Consider the following 21137-nt stretch of genomic DNA (forward strand, 5'->3'; position numbering starts at 1 on the left):
AGGTGATGTGTGTTTACCTGGGGGGAGGGTGAAGGGGATGTGTGTATACCTGGGGGGGGGGGGTGAAGGGGATGTGTGTATACCTGGGGGGAGGATGAAGGGGATGTGTGTTTACCTGGGGGGGATGAAGGGGATGTGTGTATACCTGGGGGGAGGATGAAGGGGATGTGTGTATTCCTGAGGGGGGATGAAGGTGATGTGTGTTTACCTGGGGGGAGGATGAAGGGGATGTGTGTATACCTGGGGGAGGATGAAGGGGATGTGTGTATACCTGGGGGGGATGAAGGGGATGTGTGTATGCTTGGGGGGAGGATGAAGGGGATGTGTGTATGCTTGGGGGGAGGATGAAGGGGATGTGTGTATGCTTGGGGGGAGGATGAAGGGGATGTGTGTATGCTTGGGGGGAGGATGAAGGGGATGTGTGTATACCTGGGGGGAGGATGAAGGGGATGTGTGTATACCTGGGGGGAGGATGAAGGTGATGTGTGTATACCTGGGGGCGGGATGAAGGTGATGTATGTATACCTGGGGGGGAGTGAGGGTGATGTGTGTATACCTGGGGGGGAGGGATGAAGGTGATGTGTGTATACCTGGGGAGGATGAAGGTGATGTGTATATACCGGGGAGGATGAAGATGATGTGTGTATACCTGGGGGGGGGGGGAATGAAGGTGATGTGTGTATACCTGGGGAGGATGAAGGTGATGTGTGTATATCTGGGGGGGATGAAGGTGATGTGTGTATACCTGGGGGGGGAATGAAGGTGATGTGTGTATACCTGGGGGGGTGATGAAGGTGATGTGTGTATATCTGGGGGGGAATGAAGGTGATGTGTGTATACCTGGGGGGGGGAATGAAGGTGATGTGTGTATACCTGGGGAGGATGAAGGTGATGTATGTATATCTGGGGGGGATGAAGGTGATGTGTGTATACCTGGGGGGAGAATGAAGGTGATGTGTGTATACCTGGGGGGAGAATGAAGGTGATGTGTGTATACCTGGGGGGGATGAAGGTGATGTGTGTATACCTGGGGGGAGGATGAAGGTGATGTGTGTATACCTGGGGGGAGGATGAAGGTGATGTGTGTATACCTGGGGGGAGGATGAAGGGGATGTGTGTATACCTGGGGGGAGGATGAAGGTGATGTGTGTATACCTGGGGGGAGGATGAAGGTGATGTGTGTATACCTGGGGGGAGGATGAAGGTGATGTGTGTGTATACCTGGGGGGAGGATGAAGGTGATGTGTGTATACCTGGGGGGAGGATGAAGGTGATGTGTGTATACCTGGGGGGAGGATGAAGGTGATTGTCACGATTCACACCGTTACCGTCACCCCTACATCACGGATCGGGGTGCCTTTAGGCCAACAGACGGCTATCACATGTGCAGGGGGGCTTATCTTGGTTATCCCTCCACTGCTACAATGTGATGAAAACACACACACAAGGCTATTGACCTCTTAGTTTACAGCAGGGTCTTATTTTAGGTATAACACTGCTCTTCAATATACCACGAACTGCAGGGATTTATGTATATCCCGCTTTACAGTTCCGCTTGAAAACTTGCAGCTCTCTGGCGCCTCCCTCACCCTCAGGTCAGACTAGGTACTGCACCTAGGGTAATTAGTCGCCAGAAAGGCTGCCTGCTATGTACTGGCTATTGAGCACGCTGCAGCGAGGCGATATAACTACTCCCACTCAGGCAGGAACAATAATTATCAACGCCGCAGTCGCTACGACTCCCAAAGGCCCCGCACAAGGTATGCTGCCACCAGCTTCGATTAAACGGGTCCGAAGCTAACCCAGAACAGTAGCGTAATTCCCTTCAGAAGACTCAGGGTACGTTTTAGAGCAGGAAGAACGAAAACTAGTAATTTATATATTTTACTCCGAAAGAAGGCAGTGTTTATAAAAAGGCATATAAAGATGTTACAATATGATACAATTGAAATATGTACAAAGGTAATTATAAAAATAACATGGATTAAATAAGAAAGGTAAAAATCACATGTTCTCAGTTCATGTCAGGCAAAACCATGGTGGTAGGCGGAACCCCAAATGTCCCAGTGCATCAGGAGGTCTGGATAGAAACAGCTCCTTAAGTAAAAACTCTGCTTAATCCAGGCTGGGTTAAGTGTAAAGACTTTTAAACTCCAGCCTCGTGACATCACTAAAGGGGTTGAGTTAAGATCGCCCTCCTCTTTCCTCAGCTGTCCAGTTTTCTCCAACCATTCTTATGATTGTCATATCTTTGCTGGAGAATCTGGCAGAGTCATAACACACTCCTCATCCATCTTGTATTAAGATTTGCTCTCTATAGATACTAAATTCGGGCTAGTTGGGACACCCAGTTCCAGAGAAATCCGTACTTTTTTACCTGTTGGAATTAGAGGCTAGCGCTTACAGTGGCTGATAGATCCGCCGATGGACTTTAGCAATATGTACTTATTATTTTCCTAGCCCAAATCGGTGGCCCAGAATCTTACAAAAAGAGCCTCATGTTTTAAAAGAGAGATCCGACCAGTTTCAGCTGGTGGGAGATTTGTGCCGCCACAAGTGCAATAAACCTTTCTGGCTTGGGGGCAGGGCAGAGCATTGAGAAGAAAAGCTTCACTCACACATAGAAGCAAAGAGAGAAGGGGGGGGGGGTTAGCCCACAGCAAAGCTATGAAATCATATTACATTTCATACAATATCGTGACAATGATGTGTATACTTGGGGGGGGGGGGGGGGGATGAAGGTGATGTGTGTATACCTGGGGGGAGGATGAAGGTGATGTGTGTATACCTGGGGGGAGGATGAAGGTGATGTATGTATACCTGGGGGGAGGATGAAGGTGATGTGTGTATACCTGGGGGGAGGATGAAGGTGATGTGTGTATACCTGGGGGGAGGATGAAGGTTGTGTGTGTACCTTGGGGGGGGGGGGGGGTGAAGGTGTCGTGTGTATACCTGGGGGGGGGAGTGAAGATTATATGTGTATACCTGGGGGGAGGGCGAAGGTGATGTATGTATACCTGGGGGGAGTGTGAAGGGGATGTGTGTATATCCCGGGGGGGGGGATGAAGGTGATGTGTGTATACCTGGGGGGAGTATGAAGGGGATGTGTGTATACCGGGGGGGGGGGATGAAGGTGATGTGTGTATACCTGGGGGGAGGATGAAGGGGATGTGTGTATACCTGGGGGGTGGATGAAGGTGATGTGTGTATACCTGGGGGGAGGATGAAGGTTGTGTGTGTACCTTGGGGGGGAATGAAGGGGATGTGTGTATACCTGAAGACTCATCTCTTCCGACAAGCCTACAGCCTGCAGTGATCCTCAACCTACTGAACCGCCGCACAGCCAGCTCTACCCTCTCCTAATGTATCCTCACCCACCCCCTGCAGACTGTGAGCCCTCGCGGGCAGGGTCCTCCCTCCTTATGTACTCGTGTGCCTTGTTATCTGCTCATGTTTAATGTATTTGTCTATATTTGCCCCGTATTCACATGTAAAGCGCCATGGAATAAATGGCGCTATAAAAGTGTATAATAATAATAATAATAATAATACCTGGGGGGAGGACAAAGGTGATGTATGTATACCTGGGGGGAGGATGAAGGGGATGTGTGTATACCTGGGGGGATGAAGGTGATGTATGTATACCTGGGGGGAGGATGAAGGGGATGTGTGTATTCTTGAGGGGGGATGAAGGTGATGTGTGTTTACCTGGGGGGAGGATGAAAGGGATGTGTGTATACCTGGGGGGGATGAAGGGGATGTGTGTATATCTGGGGGGGATGAAGGTGATGTGTGTATACCTGGGGGGAGGATGAAGGGGATGTGTGTATTCCTGAGGGGGGATGAAGGTGATGTGTGTTTACCTGGGGGGAGGGTGAAGGGGATGTGTGTATACCTGGGGGGGGGGGCGAAGGGGATGTGTGTATACCTGGGGGGAGGATGAAGGGGATGTGTGTTTACCTGGGGGGGATGAAGGGGATGTGTGTATACCTGGGGGGAGGATGAAGGGGATGTGTGTATTCCTGAGGGGGGATGAAGGTGATGTGTGTTTACCTGGGGGGAGGATGAAGGGGATGTGTGTATACCTGGGGGAGGATGAAGGGGATGTGTGTATACCTGGGGGAGGATGAAGGGGATGTGTGTATACCTGGGGGGGATGAAGGGGATGTGTGTATGCTTGGGGGGAGGATGAAGGGGATGTGTGTATGCTTGGGGGGAGGATGAAGGGGATGTGTGTATGCTTGGGGGGAGGATGAAGGGGATGTGTGTATGCTTGGGGGGAGGATGAAGGGGATGTGTGTATACCTGGGGGGAGGATGAAGGGGATGTGTGTATACCTGGGGGGAGGATGAAGGTGATGTGTGTATACCTGGGGGCGGGATGAAGGTGATGTATGTATACCTGGGGGGGAGTGAGGGTGATGTGTGTATACCTGGGGGGGAGGGATGAAGGTGATGTGTGTATACCTGGGGAGGATGAAGGTGATGTGTATATACCGGGGAGGATGAAGATGATGTGTGTATACCTGGGGGGGGGGGGAATGAAGGTGATGTGTGTATACCTGGGGAGGATGAAGGTGATGTGTGTATATCTGGGGGGGATGAAGGTGATGTGTGTATACCTGGGGGGGGAATGAAGGTGATGTGTGTATACCTGGGGGGGTGATGAAGGTGATGTGTGTATATCTGGGGGGGAATGAAGGTGATGTGTGTATACCTGGGGGGGGAATGAAGGTGATGTGTGTATACCTGGGGAGGATGAAGGTGATGTATGTATATCTGGGGGGGATGAAGGTGATGTGTGTATACCTGGGGGGAGAATGAAGGTGATGTGTGTATACCTGGGGGGAGAATGAAGGTGATGTGTGTATACCTGGGGGGAGGATGAAGGGGATGTGTGTATGCTTGGGGGGGAGGATGAAGGGGATGTGTGTATGCTTGGGGGGGGGAGGATGAAGAGGATGTGTGTATACCTGGGGGGAGGATGAAGGGGATGTGTGTATACCTGGGGGGAGGATGAAGGGGATGTGTGTATACCTGGGGGGAGGATGAAGGGGATGTGTGTATACCTGGGGGGAGGATGAAGGGGATGTGTGTATACCTGGGGGGAGGATGAAGGGGATGTGTGTATGCTTGGGGGGAGGATGAAGGGGATGTGTGTATGCTTGGGGGGAGGATGAAGGGGATGTGTGTATGCTTGGGCGGAGGATGAAGGGGATGTGTGTATACCTGGGGGGAGGATGAAGGGGATGTGTGTATGCTTGGGGGGAGGATGAAGGGGATGTGTGTATGCTTGGGGGGAGGATGAAGAGGATGTATGTATAACTGGGGGGGGGGGGGGTGAAGGTGATGTGTGTTTACCTGGGGGGAGGATGAAGGGGATGTGTGTATACCTGGGGGGAGGATGAAGGGGATGTGTGTATACCTGGGGGGGGATGAAGGGGATGTGTGTATACCTGGGGGGGATGAAGGGGATGTGTGTATACCTGGGGGGAGGATGAAGGGGATGTGTGTATGCTTGGGGGGAGGATGAAGGGGATGTGTGTATACCTGGGGGGAGGATGAAGGGGATGTGTGTATACCTGGGGGGGGATGAAGGGGATGTGTGTATACCTGGGGGGAGGATGAAGGGGATATGTGTATGCTTGGGGGGAGGATGAAGGTGATGTGTGTATGCTTGGGGGGAGGATGAAGGTGATGTGTGTATTCCTTAGGGGGGATGAAGGTGATGTGTGTATTCCTGAGGGGGGATGAAGGTGATGTGTGTTTACCTGGGGGGAGTGAAGGTGATGTATGTATACCTGGGGGGGGATGAAGGTGATGTGTGTATGCTTGGGGGGAGGATGAAGGGGATGTGTGTATACCTGGGGGGAGGATGAAGGTGATGTGTGTATGCTTGGGGGGAGGATGAAGGGGATGTGTGTATACCTGGGGGGAGGATGAAGGGGATGTGTGTATGCTTGGGGGGAGGATGAAGGGGATGTGTGTATGATTGGGGGGAGGATGAAGGTGATGTGTGTATTCCTGAGGGGGGATGAAGGTGATGTGTGTTTACCTGGGGGGAGTGAAGGTGATGTGTGTATACCTGGGGAAAGGGTGTATGTGAGGTCTGTGTACCTGGGGTGGTTGAAGGTGATCTGTGTATACGGGGGTGTGAGATATACGGTTCACACTGTGCTGCAGTAGTGTCGTTGCAGTGTGTCTGCAGCCCTCTGCTTTCTTCCATCGCAGGCTGCGCTCGCTCTTCCTCGGGGACGGTCTGGTTGGTAATCCCGGCTTTGTGCTGAGCCCGGTGATGACACAGCGGCTCCTGAGTGCTGAGAGCTCCAGTGTGAAGGTGTCTATAGAGATCCCAGGCTCCCAGCAGCCGGTGACCTTCACCTGTGATGGTGAGTACACGCGGCGTGGATGGATGGCGGATGTATTGGTGTGTACTGTGCCACATATGTCTCGGCATCAGTGCGGCACGTCAGACTCTCGCTGTTTAGTTCGTGCACTCTCTATTGATCAGCATTTAGAAGTCTGAATAGGTGTTTGCGGCACACTATTGAGCTGCACATTATGCAGCCGCCCCAGGGTGATAACACCGCTAATGTGCTAGCAGACGTGTCCTCCACACCGGTGAGAAGGGACATTCTCTGTGCGTCTACAGCGAGGTCAGATCTAATCTAATCAAGGTGGATTTTATGCTGTGAGTTCCTGGTCATTTGGCTTCTGGTCCTGTGCTGGCGGCACACCGCTGTCCTCTGGCTCACCCCCTGTGTTTTGCGTTCAGCCCTGACAGCTCACGGTGTCGTGCTGGTGTCGGCCCTCTGTTGCCCCTCTGGCTCAACCCCTGTGTTTGGCACTCTTCCCCGATGCCTTGCGGTGTTCTCCAGCTGGCTCGCCCCTCGTTTTTAGTGCTCAGCCCTGACGCATTGCGGGGTCATGTGCTTGTGTCTGCCCTCTACATCTCTGGTCGCCCCTCTGGCTCGCCCTTCATGTTTGGCGCTCAGCCCTGACAGCTCGCAGTTTCATGTGCTTGTGTCTGCCCTCTGCACCCCTGGTCGCCCCTTTGATTCACCCCCCTGTGTTCGGCGCTCAGCCCTGACGTCTTGCGGTTTCATGTGTTTGTGTCGGCCCCCTGGTCGCCCCTCTGGCTTGCCCCCTGTGTTTGGCGCTCAGCCCTGACGTCTCGCGGTTTCATGTGTTTGTGTCGGCCCCCTGGTCGCCCCTCTGGCTTGCCCCCTGTGTTTGGCGCTCAGCCCTGACGTCTCGCGGTTTCATGTGTTTGTGTAGGCCCCCTGGTCGCCCCTCTGGCTTGCCCCCTGTGTTTGGCGCTCAGCCCTGACGTCTCGCGCTTTCATGTCTTGTGTCGGCCCCCTGCACACCTGTTCACCCCTCTGGCTTGCCCCCTGTGTTTGGCGCTCAGCCCTGACGTCTCGCGGTTTCATGTGTTGTGTCGGCCCCTTGCACACCTGTTCGCCCCTCTGGCTTGCCCCCTGTGTTTGGCGCTCAGCCCTGACGTCTCGCGGTTTCATGTGTTGTGTCGGCCCCCTGCACACCTGTTCTCCCCTCTGGCTTGCCCCCTGTGTTTGGTGCTCAGCCCTGACGTCTCGCGGTTTCATGTGTTGTGTCGGCCCCCTGCACACTTGTTCGCCCCTCTGGCTTGCCCCCTGTGTTTGGTGCTCAGCCCTGACGTCTCACGGTTTCATGTGTTGTCGGCCCCCTGGTCGCCCCTCTGGCTTGCCCCCTGTGTTTGGTGCTCAACCCTGACGTCTCGCGGTTTCATGTGTTTGTGTCGGCCCCCTGCACACTTGTTCGCCCCTCTGGCTTGCCCCCTGTGTTTGGTGCTCAGCCCTGACGTCTCACGGTTTCATGTGTTGTCGGCCCCCTGGTCGCCCCTCTGGCTTGCCCCCTGTGTTTGGCGCTCAGCCCTGACGTCTCGCGGTTTGATGTGTTTGTGTCGGCCCCCTGGTCGCCCCTCTGGCTTGCCCCCTGTGTTTGGCGCTCAGCCCTGACGTCTTGCGGTTTCATATGTTGTCGGCCCCCTGGTCGCCCCTCTGGCTTGCCCCCTGTGTTTGGCGCTCAGCCCTGACGTCTCGAGGTTTCATGTGTTGTATCGGCCCCCTGCACACCTGTTCGCCCCTCTGGCTTGCCCCCTGTGTTTGGCGCTCAGCCCTGACGTCTCGAGGTTTCATGTGTTGTGTCGGCCCCCTGCACTCCTGTTCGCCCCTCTGGCTTGCCCCCTGTGTTTGGTGCTCAGCCCTGACGTCTCGAGGTTTCATGTGTTGTCGGCCTCCTGCACACTTGTTCGCCCCTCTTGCTTGTCCCCTGTGTTTGGCGCTCAGCCCTGACATCTCGCAGTTTCATGCGTTTGTGTTGGCCCCATGTTCGCCCCTCTGGCTTGCCCCCTGTGTTTGGCGCTCAGCCCTCACGTCTTGCGGTTTCATGTGTTGTCGGCCCCCTGGTCGCCCCTCTGGCTTGCCCCCTGTGTTTGGCGCCCAGCCCTGACGTCTCGCGGTTTCATGTGTTGTGTCGGCCCCCTGCACACCTGTTCGCCCCTCTGGCTTGCCCCCTGTGTTTGATGCTCAGCCCTGACGTCTCGCGGTTTCATGTGTTGTGTCGGCCCCCTGCACACCTGTTCGCCCCTCTGGCTTGCCCCCTGTGTTTGATGCTCAGCCCTGACGTCTTGCGGTTTCATGTGTTGTGTCGGCCCCCTCTGGCTTGTCCCCTGTGTTTGGCGCTCAGCCCTGACATCTCGCAGTTTCATGTGTTGTGTCGGCCCCCTGGTCGCCCCTCTGGCTTGCCCCCTGTGTTTGGCGCTCAGCCCTGACGTCTCGAGGTTTCATGTGTTGTGTCGGCCCCCTGCACACCTGTTCGCCCCTCTGGCTTGCCCCCTATGTTTGGCGCTCAGCCCTGACGTCTCGCGGTTTCATGTGTTGTGTCGGCCCCCTGCACACCTGTTCTCCCCTCTGGCTTGCCCCCTGTGTTTGGTGCTCAGCCCTGACGTCTCGCGGTTTCATGTGTTGTGTCGGCCCCCTGCACACTTGTTCGCCCCTCTGGCTTGCCCCCTGTGTTTGGTGCTCAGCCCTGACGTCTCACGGTTTCATGTGTTGTCGGCCCCCTGGTCGCCCCTCTGGCTTGCCCCCTGTGTTTGGTGCTCAGCCCTGACGTCTCGCGGTTTCATGTGTTTGTGTCGGCCCCCTGCACACTTGTTCGCCCCTCTGGCTTGCCCCCTGTGTTTGGTGCTCAGCCCTGACGTCTCACGGTTTCATGTGTTGTCGGCCCCCTGGTCGCCCCTCTGGCTGCCCCTCTGGCTTGCCCCCTGTGTTTGGCGCTCAGCCCTGACGTCTCGCGGTTTGATGTGTTTGTGTCGGCCCCCTGGTCGCCCCTCTGGCTTGCCCCCTGTGTTTGGCGCTCAGCCCTGACGTCTTGCGGTTTCATATGTTGTCGGCCCCCTGGTCGCCCCTCTGGCTTGCCCCCTGTGTTTGGCGCCCAGCCCTGACGTCTCGCGGTTTCATGTGTTGTGTCGGCCCCCTGCACACCTGTTCGCCCCTCTGGCTTGCCCCCTGTGTTAGATGCTCAGCCCTGACGTCTCGCGGTTTCATGTGTTGTGTCGGCCCCCTGGTCGCCCCTCTGGCTTGCCCCCTGTGTTTGGCGCTCAGCCCTGACGTCTCGAGGTTTCATGTGTTGTATCGGCCCCCTGCACACCTGTTCGCCCCTCTGGCTTGCCCCCTGTGTTTGGCGCTCAGCCCTGACGTCTCGCGGTTTCATGTGTTGTCGGCCCCCTGCACACCTGTTCGCCCCTCTGGCTTGCCCCCTGTGTTTGGTGCTCAGCCCTGACGTCTCGCGGTTTCATGTGTTGTCGGCCCCCTGCACACCTGTTCGCCCCTCTGGCTTGCCCCCTGTGTTTGGCGCTCAGCCCTGACGTCTCGAGGTTTCATGTGTTGTGTCGGCCCCCTGCACTCCTGTTCGCCCCTCTGGCTTGCCCCCTGTGTTTGGTGCTCAGCCCTGACGTCTCGAGGTTTCATGTGTTGTCGGCCTCCTGCACACTTGTTCGCCCCTCTTGCTTGTCCCCTGTGTTTGGCGCTCAGCCCTGACATCTCGCAGTTTCATGCGTTTGTGTTGGCCCCATGTTCGCCCCTCTGGCTTGCCCCCTGTGTTTGGCGCTCAGCCCTCACGTCTTGCGGTTTCATGTGTTGTCGGCCCCCTGGTCGCCCCTCTGGCTTGCCCCCTGTGTTTGGCGCCCAGCCCTGACGTCTCGCGGTTTCATGTGTTGTGTCGGCCCCCTGCACACCTGTTCGCCCCTCTGGCTTGCCCCCTGTGTTTGATGCTCAGCCCTGACGTCTCGCGGTTTCATGTGTTGTGTCGGCCCCCTGCACACCTGTTCGCCCCTCTGGCTTGCCCCCTGTGTTTGATGCTCAGCCCTGACGTCTTGCGGTTTCATGTGTTGTGTCGGCCCCCTCTGGCTTGTCCCCTGTGTTTGGCGCTCAGCCCTGACATCTCGCAGTTTCATGTGTTGTGTCGGCCCCCTGGTCGCCCCTCTGGCTTGCCCCCTGTGTTTGGCGCTCAGCCCTGACGTCTCGAGGTTTCATGTGTTGTGTCGGCCCCCTGCACACCTGTTCGCCCCTCTGGCTTGCCCCCTGTGTTTGGTGCTCAGCCCTGACGTCTCGCGGTTTCATGTGTTGTGTCGGCCCCCTGCACACCTGTTCGCCCCTCTGGCTTGCCCCCTGTGTTTGGCGCTCAGCCCTGACGTCTCGAGGTTTCATGTGTTGTCGGCCTCCTGCACACTTGTTCGCCCCTCTGGCTTGCCCCCTGTGTTTGGTGCTCAGCCCTGACGTCTCGCGGTTTCATGTGTTGTCGGCCCCCTGCACACCTGTTCGCCCCTCTGGCTTGCCCCCTGTGTTTGGCGCTCAGCCCTGACGTCTCGCAGTTTCATGTGTTGTCGGCCTCCTGCACACTTGTTCGCCACTCTTGCTTGTCCCCTGTGTTTGGCGCTCAGCCCTGACATCTCACAGTTTCATGCGTTTGTGTTGGCCCCATGTTCGCCCCTCTGGCTTGCCCCCTGTGTTTGGCGCTCAGCCCTGACGTCTCACGGTCTCGTCTGCTCTCTTGCAGTGAGCTCACCGGTGGAGCTGATCATCATGCAGGCGTTGTGCTGGGTCCACGATGACCTGAGCCAGGTGGACATTGAGAGTTATCTCCTGAAGGTCTGCGGCCATGAAGAAGTGCTACAGAAGTAAGTGACCCCTTCTCCGGACGCGGCCGTCTGTCAGTAATAGTCTTATAGGGGTTGTCCCTCCATAAAACAAAGCACATCAAGCAATGACTGAAAGCAAGCCCTTGTTTCCTTGCTGTCCCCCATATTGCTTGTATTATAGTCGAGGGTGTGGGTCACGCTGTGATGTGAGACGTGACGCAGCGTACGTATATGGAGCTGTCTACTGTGTCCTCCTTTATCCCCGCAGTGAGCATTGTCTGGGCAGCCACGAGTATATACAGATGTGCCGCAAGTGGGACATGGAGATCAGGCTGCAGCTGCTGTGCTGCCGGACCGTGTGCCGGGCGCTGGCACGCACCGTGAGTATGGCTGTGGTTGGGTTCTGCTGTGACACGAGCGCTCAGGGTTGGCGCCGGGCCATTGCTGGGCGCTGATCAAATATTTCTCATTTCCGTCCTCAGCTGGAAGCTGCTCTATTATGTCGGCTCTCAGCTCCCATCTTGTGCCAAGAAAAGATTGCAGGGAGACGAGGAGAATGAGACTGATGATCCTCTCTGGGGTTATAGGAGGAGGAAGAGGCTGATGATCCTCTCTGGGGTTATAGGAGGAAGATGGGGCTGATGATCCTCTCTGGGGTTATAGGAGGAGGATGGGGCTGATGATCCTCTCTGGGGTTATAGGAGGAGGATGAGGCTGATGATCCTCTCTGGGGTTATAGGAGGAGGATGAGGCTGATGATCCTCTCTGGGGTTATAGGAGGAGGAAGAGGCTGATGATCCTCTCTGGGGTTATAGGAGGAGGATGAGGCTGATGATCCTCTCTGGGGTTATTGGAGGAGGATGAGGCTGATGATCCTCTCTGGGGTTATAGGAGGAGGATGAGGCTGATTATCCTCTCTGGGGTTATTGGAGGAGTATGAGGCTGATGATCCTCTCTGGGGTTATAGGAGGAGGATGAGGCTGATGATCCTCTCTGGGGTTATAGGAGGAGGATGAGGCTGATGATCCTCTCTGGGGTTATAGGAGGAGGATGGGGCCGATGATCCTCTCTGGGGTTATAGGAGGAGGATGAGGCTGATGATCCTCTCTGGGGTTATAGGAGGAGGATGAGGCTGATGATCCTCTGGGGTTATAGGAGGAGGATGAGGCTGATGATCCTCTCTGGGGTTATAGGAGGAGGATGGGACTGATGATCCTCTCTGGGGTTATAGGAGGAGGATGAGGCTGATGATCCTCTCTGGGGTTATAGGAGGAGGATGAGGCTGATTATCCTCTCTGGGGTTATTGGAGGAGTATGAGGCTGATGATCCTCTCTGGGGTTATAGGAGGAGGATGAGGCTGATGATCCTCTCTGGGGTTATAGGAGGAGGATGAGGCTGATGATCCTCTCTGGGGTTATAGGAGGAGGATGGGGCCGATGATCCTCTCTGGGGTTATAGGAGGAGGATGAGGCTGATGATCCTCTCTGGGGTTATAGGAGGAGGATGAGGCTGATGATCCTCTCTGGGGTTATAGGAGGAGGATGAGGCTGATTATCCTCTCTGGGGTTATTGGAGGAGTATGAGGCTGATGATCCTCTCTGGGGTTATAGGAGGAGGATGGGGCTGATGATCCTCTCTGGGGTTATAGGAGGAGGATGAGGCTGATGATCCTCTCTGGGGTTATAGGAGGAGGATGAGGCTGATGATCCTCTCTGGGGTTATAGGAGGAGGATGGGGCTGATGATCCTCTCTGGGGTTATAGGAGGAGGATGAGGCTGATGATCCTCTCTGGGGTTATAGGAGGAGGATGGGACTGATGATCCTCTCTGGGGTTATTGGAGGAGGAAGAGGCTGATGATCCTCTCTGGGGTTATAGGAGGAGGATGAGGCTGATTATCCTCTCTGGGGTTATTGGAGGAGGAAGAGGCTGATGATCCTCTCTGGGGTTATAGGAGGAGGATGAGGCTGATGATCCTCTCTGGGGTTATAGGAGGAGGATGGGACTGATGATCCTCTCTGGGGTTATAGGAGGAGGATGAGGCTGATGATCCTCTCTGGGGTTATAGGAGGAGGATGAGGCTGATGATCCTCTGGGGTTATAGGAGGATGAGGCTGATGATCCTCTCTGGGGTTATAGGAGGAGGATGAGGCTGATGATCCTCTCTGGGGTTATAGGAGGAGGATGGGACTGATGATCCTCTCTGGGGTTATAGGAGGAGGATGAGGCTGATGATCCTCTGGGGTTATAGGAGGATGAGGCTGATGAACCTCTCTGGGGTTATAGGAGGAGGATGAGGCTGATGATCCTCTCTGGGGTTATAGGAGGAGGATGAGGCTGATGATCCTCTCTGGGGTTATAGGAGGAGGATGAGGCTGATGATCCTCTCTGGGGTTATAGGAGGAGGATGAGGCTGATGATCCTCTCTGAGGTTATAGGAGGAGGATGAGGCTGATTATCCTCTCTGGGGTTATAGGAGGAGGATGGGACTGATGATCCTCTCTGGGGTTATAGGAGGAGGATGAGGCTGATAATCCTCTCTGGGGTTATAGGAGGAGGATGAGGCTGCTGATCCTCTCTGGGGTTATAGGAGGATGAGGCTGATGATCCTCTCTGGGGTTATAGGAGGAGGATGAGGCTGATGATCCTCTCTGGGGTTATAGGAGGAGGATGAGGCTGATGATCCTCTCTGGGGTTATAGGAGGAGGATGAGGCTGATGATCCTCTCTGGGGTTATAGGAGGAGGATGAGGCTGATGATCCTCTCTGGGGTTATAGGAGGATGAGGCTGATGATCCTCTCTGGGGTTATAGGAGGAGGATGAGGCTGATGATCCTCTCTGGGGATATAGGAGAAGGATGAGGCTGATGATCCTCTCTGGGGTTATAGGAGGAGGATGAGGCTGATGATCCTCTCTGGGGTTATAGGAGGAGGATGAGGCTGATGATCCTCTCTGGGGTTATAGGAGGAGGATGAGGCTGATGATCCTCTCTGGGGTTATAGGAGGAGGATGAGGCTGATGATCCTCTCTGGGGTTATAGGAGAAGGATGAGGCTGATGATCCTCTCTGGGGTTATAGGGGGAGGATGAGGCTGATGATCCTCTCTGGGGTTATAGGAGGAGGATGAGGCTGATGATCCTCTCTGGGGTTATAGGAGGAGGATGAGGCTGATGATCCTCTGGGGTTATAGGAGGAGGATGAGGCTGATGATCCTCTCTGAGGTTATAGGAGGAGGATGAGGCTGATTATCCTCTCTGGGGTTATAGGAGGAGGATGGGACTGATGATCCTCTCTGGGGTTATAGGAGGAGGATGAGGCTGATTATCCTCTCTGGGGTTATAGGAGGAGGATGAGGCTGCTGATCCTCTCTGGGGTTATAGGAGGAGGATGAGGCTGATGATCCTCTCTGGGGTTATAGGAGGAGGATGAGGCTGATGATCCTCTCTGGGGTTATAGGAGGAGGATGAGGCTGATGATCCTCTCTGGGGTTATAGGAGGAGGATGAGGCTGCTGATCCTCTCTGGGGTTATAGGAGGATGAGGCTGATGATCCTCTCTGGGGTTATAGGAGGAGGATGAGGCTGATTATCCTCTCTGGGGTTATAGGAGGAGGATGAGGCTGATGATCCTCTCTGGGGTTATAGGAGGAGGATGAGGCTGATGATCCTCTCTGGGGTTATAGGAGGATGAGGCTGATGATCCTCTCTGGGGTTATAGGAGGAGGAAGAGGCTGATGATCCTCTCTGGGGTTATAGGAGGAGGATGAGGCTGATGATCCTCTCTGGGGTTATAGGAGGAGGATGAGGCTGATGATCCTCTCTGGGGTTATAGGAGGAGGATGAGGCTGCTGATCCTCTCTGGGGTTATAGGAGGATGAGGCTGATGATCCTCTCTGGGGTTATAGGAGGAGGATGAGGCTGATTATCCTCTCTGGGGTTATAGGAGGAGGATGAGGCTGATGATCCTCTCTGGGGTTATAGGAGGAGGATGAGGCTGATGATCCTCTCTGGGGTTATAGGAGGATGAGGCTGATGATCCTCTCTGGGGTTATAGGAGGAGGATGAGGCTGATGATCCTCTCTGGGGTTATAGGAGGAGGAAGAGGCTGATGATCCTCTCTGGGGTTATAGGAGGAGGATGAGGCTGATGATCCTCTGGGGTTATAGGAGGAGGATGAGGCTGATTATCCTCTCTGGGGTTATAGGAGGAGGATGGGACTGATGATCCTCTCTGGGGTTATAGGAGGAGGATGAGGCTGATTATCCTCTCTGGGGTTATAGGAGGAGGATGAGGCTGATGATCCTCTCTGGGGTTATAGGAGGATGAGGCTGATGATCCTCTCTGGGGTTATAGGAGGATGAGGCTGATGATCCTCTCTGGGGTTATAGGAGGAGGAAGAGGCTGATGATCCTCTGGGGTTATAGGAGGAGGATGAGGCTGATGATCCTCTCTGGGGTTATAGGAGGAGGATGGGACTGATTATCCTCTCTGGGGTTATAGGAGGAGGATGAGGCTGATGATCCTCTCTGGGGTTATAGGAGGAGGATGAGGCTGATGATCCTCTCTGGGGTTATAGGAGGAGGATGAGGCTGATGATCCTCTCTGAGGTTATAGGAGGAGGATGAGGCTGATGATCCTCTCTGGGGTTATAGGAGGAGGATGAGGCTGATGATCCTCTCTGGGGTTATAGGAGGAGGAGGCTGATGATCCTCTCTGGGGTTATAGGAGGAGGATGAGGCTGATTATCCTCTCTGGGGTTATAGGAGGAGGATGAGGCTGATGATCCTCTCTGGGGTTATAGGAGGAGGATGAGGCTGATGATCCTCTGGGGTTATAGGAGGAGGATGAGGCTGATGATCCTCTCTGGGGTTATAGGAGGAGGATGAGGCTGATGATACTCTGGGGTTATAGGAGGAGGATGAGGCTGATGATCCTCTCTGGGGTTATAGGAGGAGGGTGAGGCTGATGATTCCGTCTGGGGTTATAGGAGGAGGATGAGGCTGATGATCCTCTCTGGGGTTATAGGAGGAGGATGAGGCTGATTATCCTCTCTGGGGTTATCGGAGGAGGATGGGACTGATGATCCTCTCTGGGGTTATAGGAGGAGGATGAGGCAGATGATCCTCTCTGGGGTTATAGGAGGAGGATGGGACCGATTATCCTCTCTGGGGTTATAGGAGGAGGATGAGGCTGATTATCCTCTCTGGGGTTATCGGAGGAGGATGGGACTGATGATCCTCTCTGGGGTTATAGGAGGAGGATGAGGCAGATGATCCTCTCTGAGGTTATAGGAGGAGGATGGGACCGATTATCCTCTCTGGGGTTATAGGAGGAGGATGAGGCTGATGATCCTCTCTGGGGTTATAGGAGGAGGATGAGGCTGATGATCCTCTCTGGGGTTATAGGAGGAGGATGAGGCTGATGATACTCTGGGGTTATAGGAGGAGGATGAGGCTGATGATCCTCTCTGGGGTTATAGGAGGAGGATGAGGCTGATGATACTCTGTGGGGTTATAGGAGGAGGATGAGGCTGATGATCCTCTGTGGGGTTATAGGAGGAGGATGAGGCTGATGATCCTCTGTGGGGTTATAGGAGGAGGATGAGGCTGATGATCCTCTCTGGGGTTATAGGAGGAGGATGAGGCTGATGATCCTCTGGGGTTATAGGAGGAGGATGAGGCTGATGATCCTCTCTGGGGTTATAGGAGGAGGAAGAGGCTGATGATACTCTGGGGTTATAGGAGGAGGATGAGGCTGATGATCCTCTGGGGTTATAGGAGGAGGATGAGGCTGATGATCCTCTGGGGTTATAGGAGGAGGATGAGGCTGATGATCCTCTCTGGGGTTATAGGAGGAGGATGGGGCTGATGATCCTCTCTGGGGTTATAGGAGGAGGAGGCTGATGATCCTCTCTGGGGTTATAGGAGGAGGATGAGGCTGATGATCCTCTCTGGGGTTATAGGAGGAGGATGGGGCTGATGATCCTCTCTGGGGTTATAGGAGGAGGATGGGACTGATTATCCTCTCTGGGGTTATAGGAGGAGGAAGAGGCTGATGATCCTCTCTGGGGTTATAGGAGGAGGAAGAGGCTGATGATCCTCTGGGGTTATAGGAGGAGGATGAGGCAGATGATCCTCTCTGGGGCTATAGGAGGAGGATGAGGCTGATGATCCTCTCTGGGGTTATAGGAGGAGGATGAGGCTGATGATCCTCTGGGGTTATAGGAGGAGGATGAGGCTGATGATCCTCTCTGGGGTTATAGGAGGAGGAAGAGGCTGATGATACTCTGGGGTTATAGGAGGAGGATGAGGCTGATGATCCTCTGGGGTTATAGGAGGAGGATGAGGCTGATGATCCTCTGGGGTTATAGGAGGAGGATGAGGCTGATGATCCTCTGGGGTTATAGGAGGAGGATGAGGCTGATGATCCTCTCTGGGGTTATAGGAGGAGGATGAGGCTGCTGATACTCTGGGGTTATAGGAGGAGGATGAGGCTGATGATCCTCTGGGGTTATAGGAGGAGGATGAGGCTGATTATCCTCTGGGGTTATAGGAGGAGGATGAGGCTGATGATCCTCTCTGGGGTTATAGGAGGAGGAAGAGGCTGATGATCCTCTGGGGTTATAGGAGGAGGATGAGGCTGATGATCCTCTCTGGGGTTATAGGAGGAGGATGAGGCTGATGATCCTCTCTGGGGATATAGGAGGAGGATGGGTCTGATGATACTCTGGAGTTATGGGAGGAGGATGAGGCTGATGATACTCTGGGGTTATAGGAGGAGGATGAGGCTGATGATACTCTGGGGTTATAGGAGGAGGATGAGGCTGATTATCCTCTGGGGTTATAGGAGGAGGATGAGGCTGATGATCCTCTCTGGGGTTATAGGAGGAGGATGAGGCTGATGATCCTCTCTGGGGTTATAGGAGGAGGATGAGGCTGATGATCCTCTCTGGGGTTATAGGAGGAGGATGAGGCTGATGATACTCTGGGGTTATAGGAGGAGGATGAGGCTGATGATACTCTGGGGTTATAGGAGGAGGATGAGGCTGATGATACTCTGGGGTTATAGGAGGAGGATGAGGCTGATAATACTCTGGGGTTATAGGAGGAGGATGGGTCTGATGATCCTCTCTGGAGTTATGGGAGGAGGATGAGGCTGATGATACTCTGGGGTTATAGGAGGAGGATGAGGCTGATGATTCTCTGGGGTTTTTGGAGGGTCCTCAGAGCTGACATTGGGGGAGGGGAGCTGTGCGGAGGACACGAGTCCTCCTGGGATATGAGCTTGCATTATTTCTTGCCGTCACTTCCTCAGTCTGCAGAGCGCTGTGATCTCGTGATTCATGGAGTGGATATGTGTTGTGTGTGCGGCGCCCGCTCTCCACAGGTCACAATGTACCATGAATAGGGTCTCCAGACAGGAGTCTATCCGGCTGGAGGGAGCAGCGAGGGGTCCGCACTCTCCTGTCATTAGCCCGGTGGCAGCATAGCGGCTGCCGGTGTGTTAGCCCCTGGGTCAGGCTGGTGACTGTTGAGCAATCCCATGGGTCACCTTACTACCACTGCTGCTCTCGTATGTCGTCAAGAGAGGTGTCGGCCATCACGAGAGGGTCCTGCGGTGACGACCCCACTAGTGTGTAATATATAGATAGATAGATAGATAGATAGTATCCCTCCTATACTATGTGTTTTCTCCCGTCTCTTGCCTCCTCTAGGCTGCAGATGACGAGACGCCCATTGACCTGGTCGGACACTTGGCGCTGCTGGACAGGCCATTCAAAGTGCCAGTTACACGGTAATGTCCTCCACCTCCTCCACATTTCTGAGATTCATGGTTGTCAGCTGGAGGAACCATACACAATCCTGTAGCTATTGGACCTTCTACTGGCCTCAGTCTTCATTAGCCCTGATGTAACACTGTCTAGAGAAATATGTAGTGGCCTGTAAAATTTTGGGCACCCCTGGTCAAAATTACTGTTAGGCTATGTGCAGATGTTGCGGATTTGTTGCCTTTCTACATCATTTTTTCCGCTCGGAAATGCTATAAATCCTCACTGGATTATTAAAGCAATGTTAATCAATGGCATTTCTGAATTGTTGTGCACATGCTGCGGAAATTTCTGTCCTTATTCTCAGCGTTCTATTTTCCGCAGCATGTCAATTCTTTTTGCGAATCTGCAGCTTTTCTGCACCCATTCACTTCCATTAAGTCAGTCAAATCTACATCAAAACCGCAGGTGTAAAAAGGTTTGTGGATTTGCTGTGGATGTGCTGGCAAAAACACTGCACAAAAGTAGTGTGTGTGGCTGGAGACTGTGTCTGTGTGGGCGGAGACTGTGTCTGTGTGGGCGGAGACTGTGTCTGTGTGGGCGGAGACTGTGTCTGTGTGTGGCTGGAGACTGTGTCTGTGTGGGCGGAGACTGTCTGTGTGGGCGGAGACTGTGTCTGTGTGGGCGGAGATTGTGTGTGTGAGTGGTGAAGCTACCGCCGGTACTGTCGGTCACAGCGCTGCGGGATCATGCTGGCAGCTGACAGTGACCCACAGCGGTGACCTGCGGTAAAAAAGCAGGGTTGGGCTGATGAGACTACTGCTCCCATCCGGCTATGTCTGCTGTCACTGATAGCATCATCTGCCAGTGCCTGTGCTCACAGTTAAAAAGTAAAATTGCTGTACATACATGTTCACATAAAAATAAAAACCTATTATACTCACCTCACACACATTCCCCGACGTCTCCTAGAAATAATGTAAAATAATAAACCCACATATACTCCCTGTCCGCCGTAGTACAGGTAATCAGAGTGTCCCACGGCGATCCCACGTGTAGAACAGTGACTTCGGGAGATGTGATTGCTTTACCCAGCCTCCGGCAATACACTGTGGGATCGATTATCTCCTGTCAGTGTATCAGCTGATAAGCTCCTGTGCTGTCATTTACGGCACTATCGCTGTGTGAGAAGTTTCCCACGCAGCGGTGCCGTAAGTAACAGCACGGAGCTGATGAACTCCGGTGAACTCACGGCAGCGCAGTGATACACTGTGGGTAGAATTACCTCCTGTCAGTATATCGCCGGAGACCGATCACATCTCTCAATGTGACTGTTCTAAATGTGAGATCGTTGTGGGACCCTCGGTTAATGGACTACAGCTGACAGGGAGTATTATATGTTGGTTTATTTTACTTTTGTTGCAGGAGACGAGGTCGTCGGGGACTAGGCGTTCAGTAAGTATCGTTAATTAAGATTCAATAAAGGAGTATGTATGATTATTTCAAATAAAGGATTTTATTCTGGCCATGTCTTTATGTACAATGTAACTATAAGATTAGTAATGGAGAGGTGTCTTATAGATGCTTCTCCATTACTAAGCAGTGGGCTTGATGTCACATGACAATACAACGGTGACATCAACTGCACAAATATGAATATGAAGAGGGAGGCTCAGTGCCAGAATTGGCGCATTCTAGAGATGCACCATTTCTGGGGCGGGTGAGAGCTGATGTTTTTAGCCTGGGGGGGAGGGGGGGCAATATCCATGGACCCTTCCCGGGCTACTAATACCAGCCATTAACTGTCTGCCTAGTCTTTGCTGGTTCGATTTTATAGGGGGACCCCATGTTTTGTTTTTCTGGGGTTCCCCTGTAAACTAGCCAGTAAAAGGCTAAGCAAACAGCTGTGAGCTGATATTAATAGCCTGGGAACCTTTATGGCTATTGGCCCCTTCCCAGAATATTAACATCAGCCGTCGGCTTTCCCTCTGCTGTGAGCCCATGCAATTTTTTACATTTTTTTTTAATAAACATATATTGCATTTCACGCAGATTTCTGAGGGTATGTTCCCACAGTCAGTAAATGTTGCGGGTTGGACGTTGTGTAAATCTCGCAGTGGCCAGATGTTACAGAATAGTGGATGGGATTTTAAGAAATACCATGTCCACTATGCGTGCTTCCCTGCGGAGA

General features: G+C 53.8%; 1 protein-coding gene across 3 annotated transcripts in view; it reads left to right on the plus strand.

Moving 5' to 3' along the window:
• PIK3C2A (phosphatidylinositol-4-phosphate 3-kinase catalytic subunit type 2 alpha) overlaps positions 1 to 21137 on the plus strand; it is a 231923-nt gene that overhangs the window by 26171 nt on the left and 184615 nt on the right. For all 3 annotated transcript variants that reach the window (XM_069738457.1, XM_069738460.1, XM_069738459.1), the window contains exons 4-7: positions 6231 to 6388; positions 11100 to 11220; positions 11450 to 11561; positions 18893 to 18972. In XM_069738457.1, the coding sequence (XP_069594558.1) occupies positions 6231 to 6388; positions 11100 to 11220; positions 11450 to 11561; positions 18893 to 18972 (471 nt within the window). The remainder of the gene's footprint in view (positions 1 to 6230; positions 6389 to 11099; positions 11221 to 11449; positions 11562 to 18892; positions 18973 to 21137) is intronic.

The sequence above is a fragment of the Ranitomeya imitator genome, chromosome 9 (genome assembly GCF_032444005.1).
Source record: "Ranitomeya imitator isolate aRanImi1 chromosome 9, aRanImi1.pri, whole genome shotgun sequence".
NCBI lineage: Eukaryota > Metazoa > Chordata > Amphibia > Anura > Dendrobatidae > Ranitomeya > Ranitomeya imitator.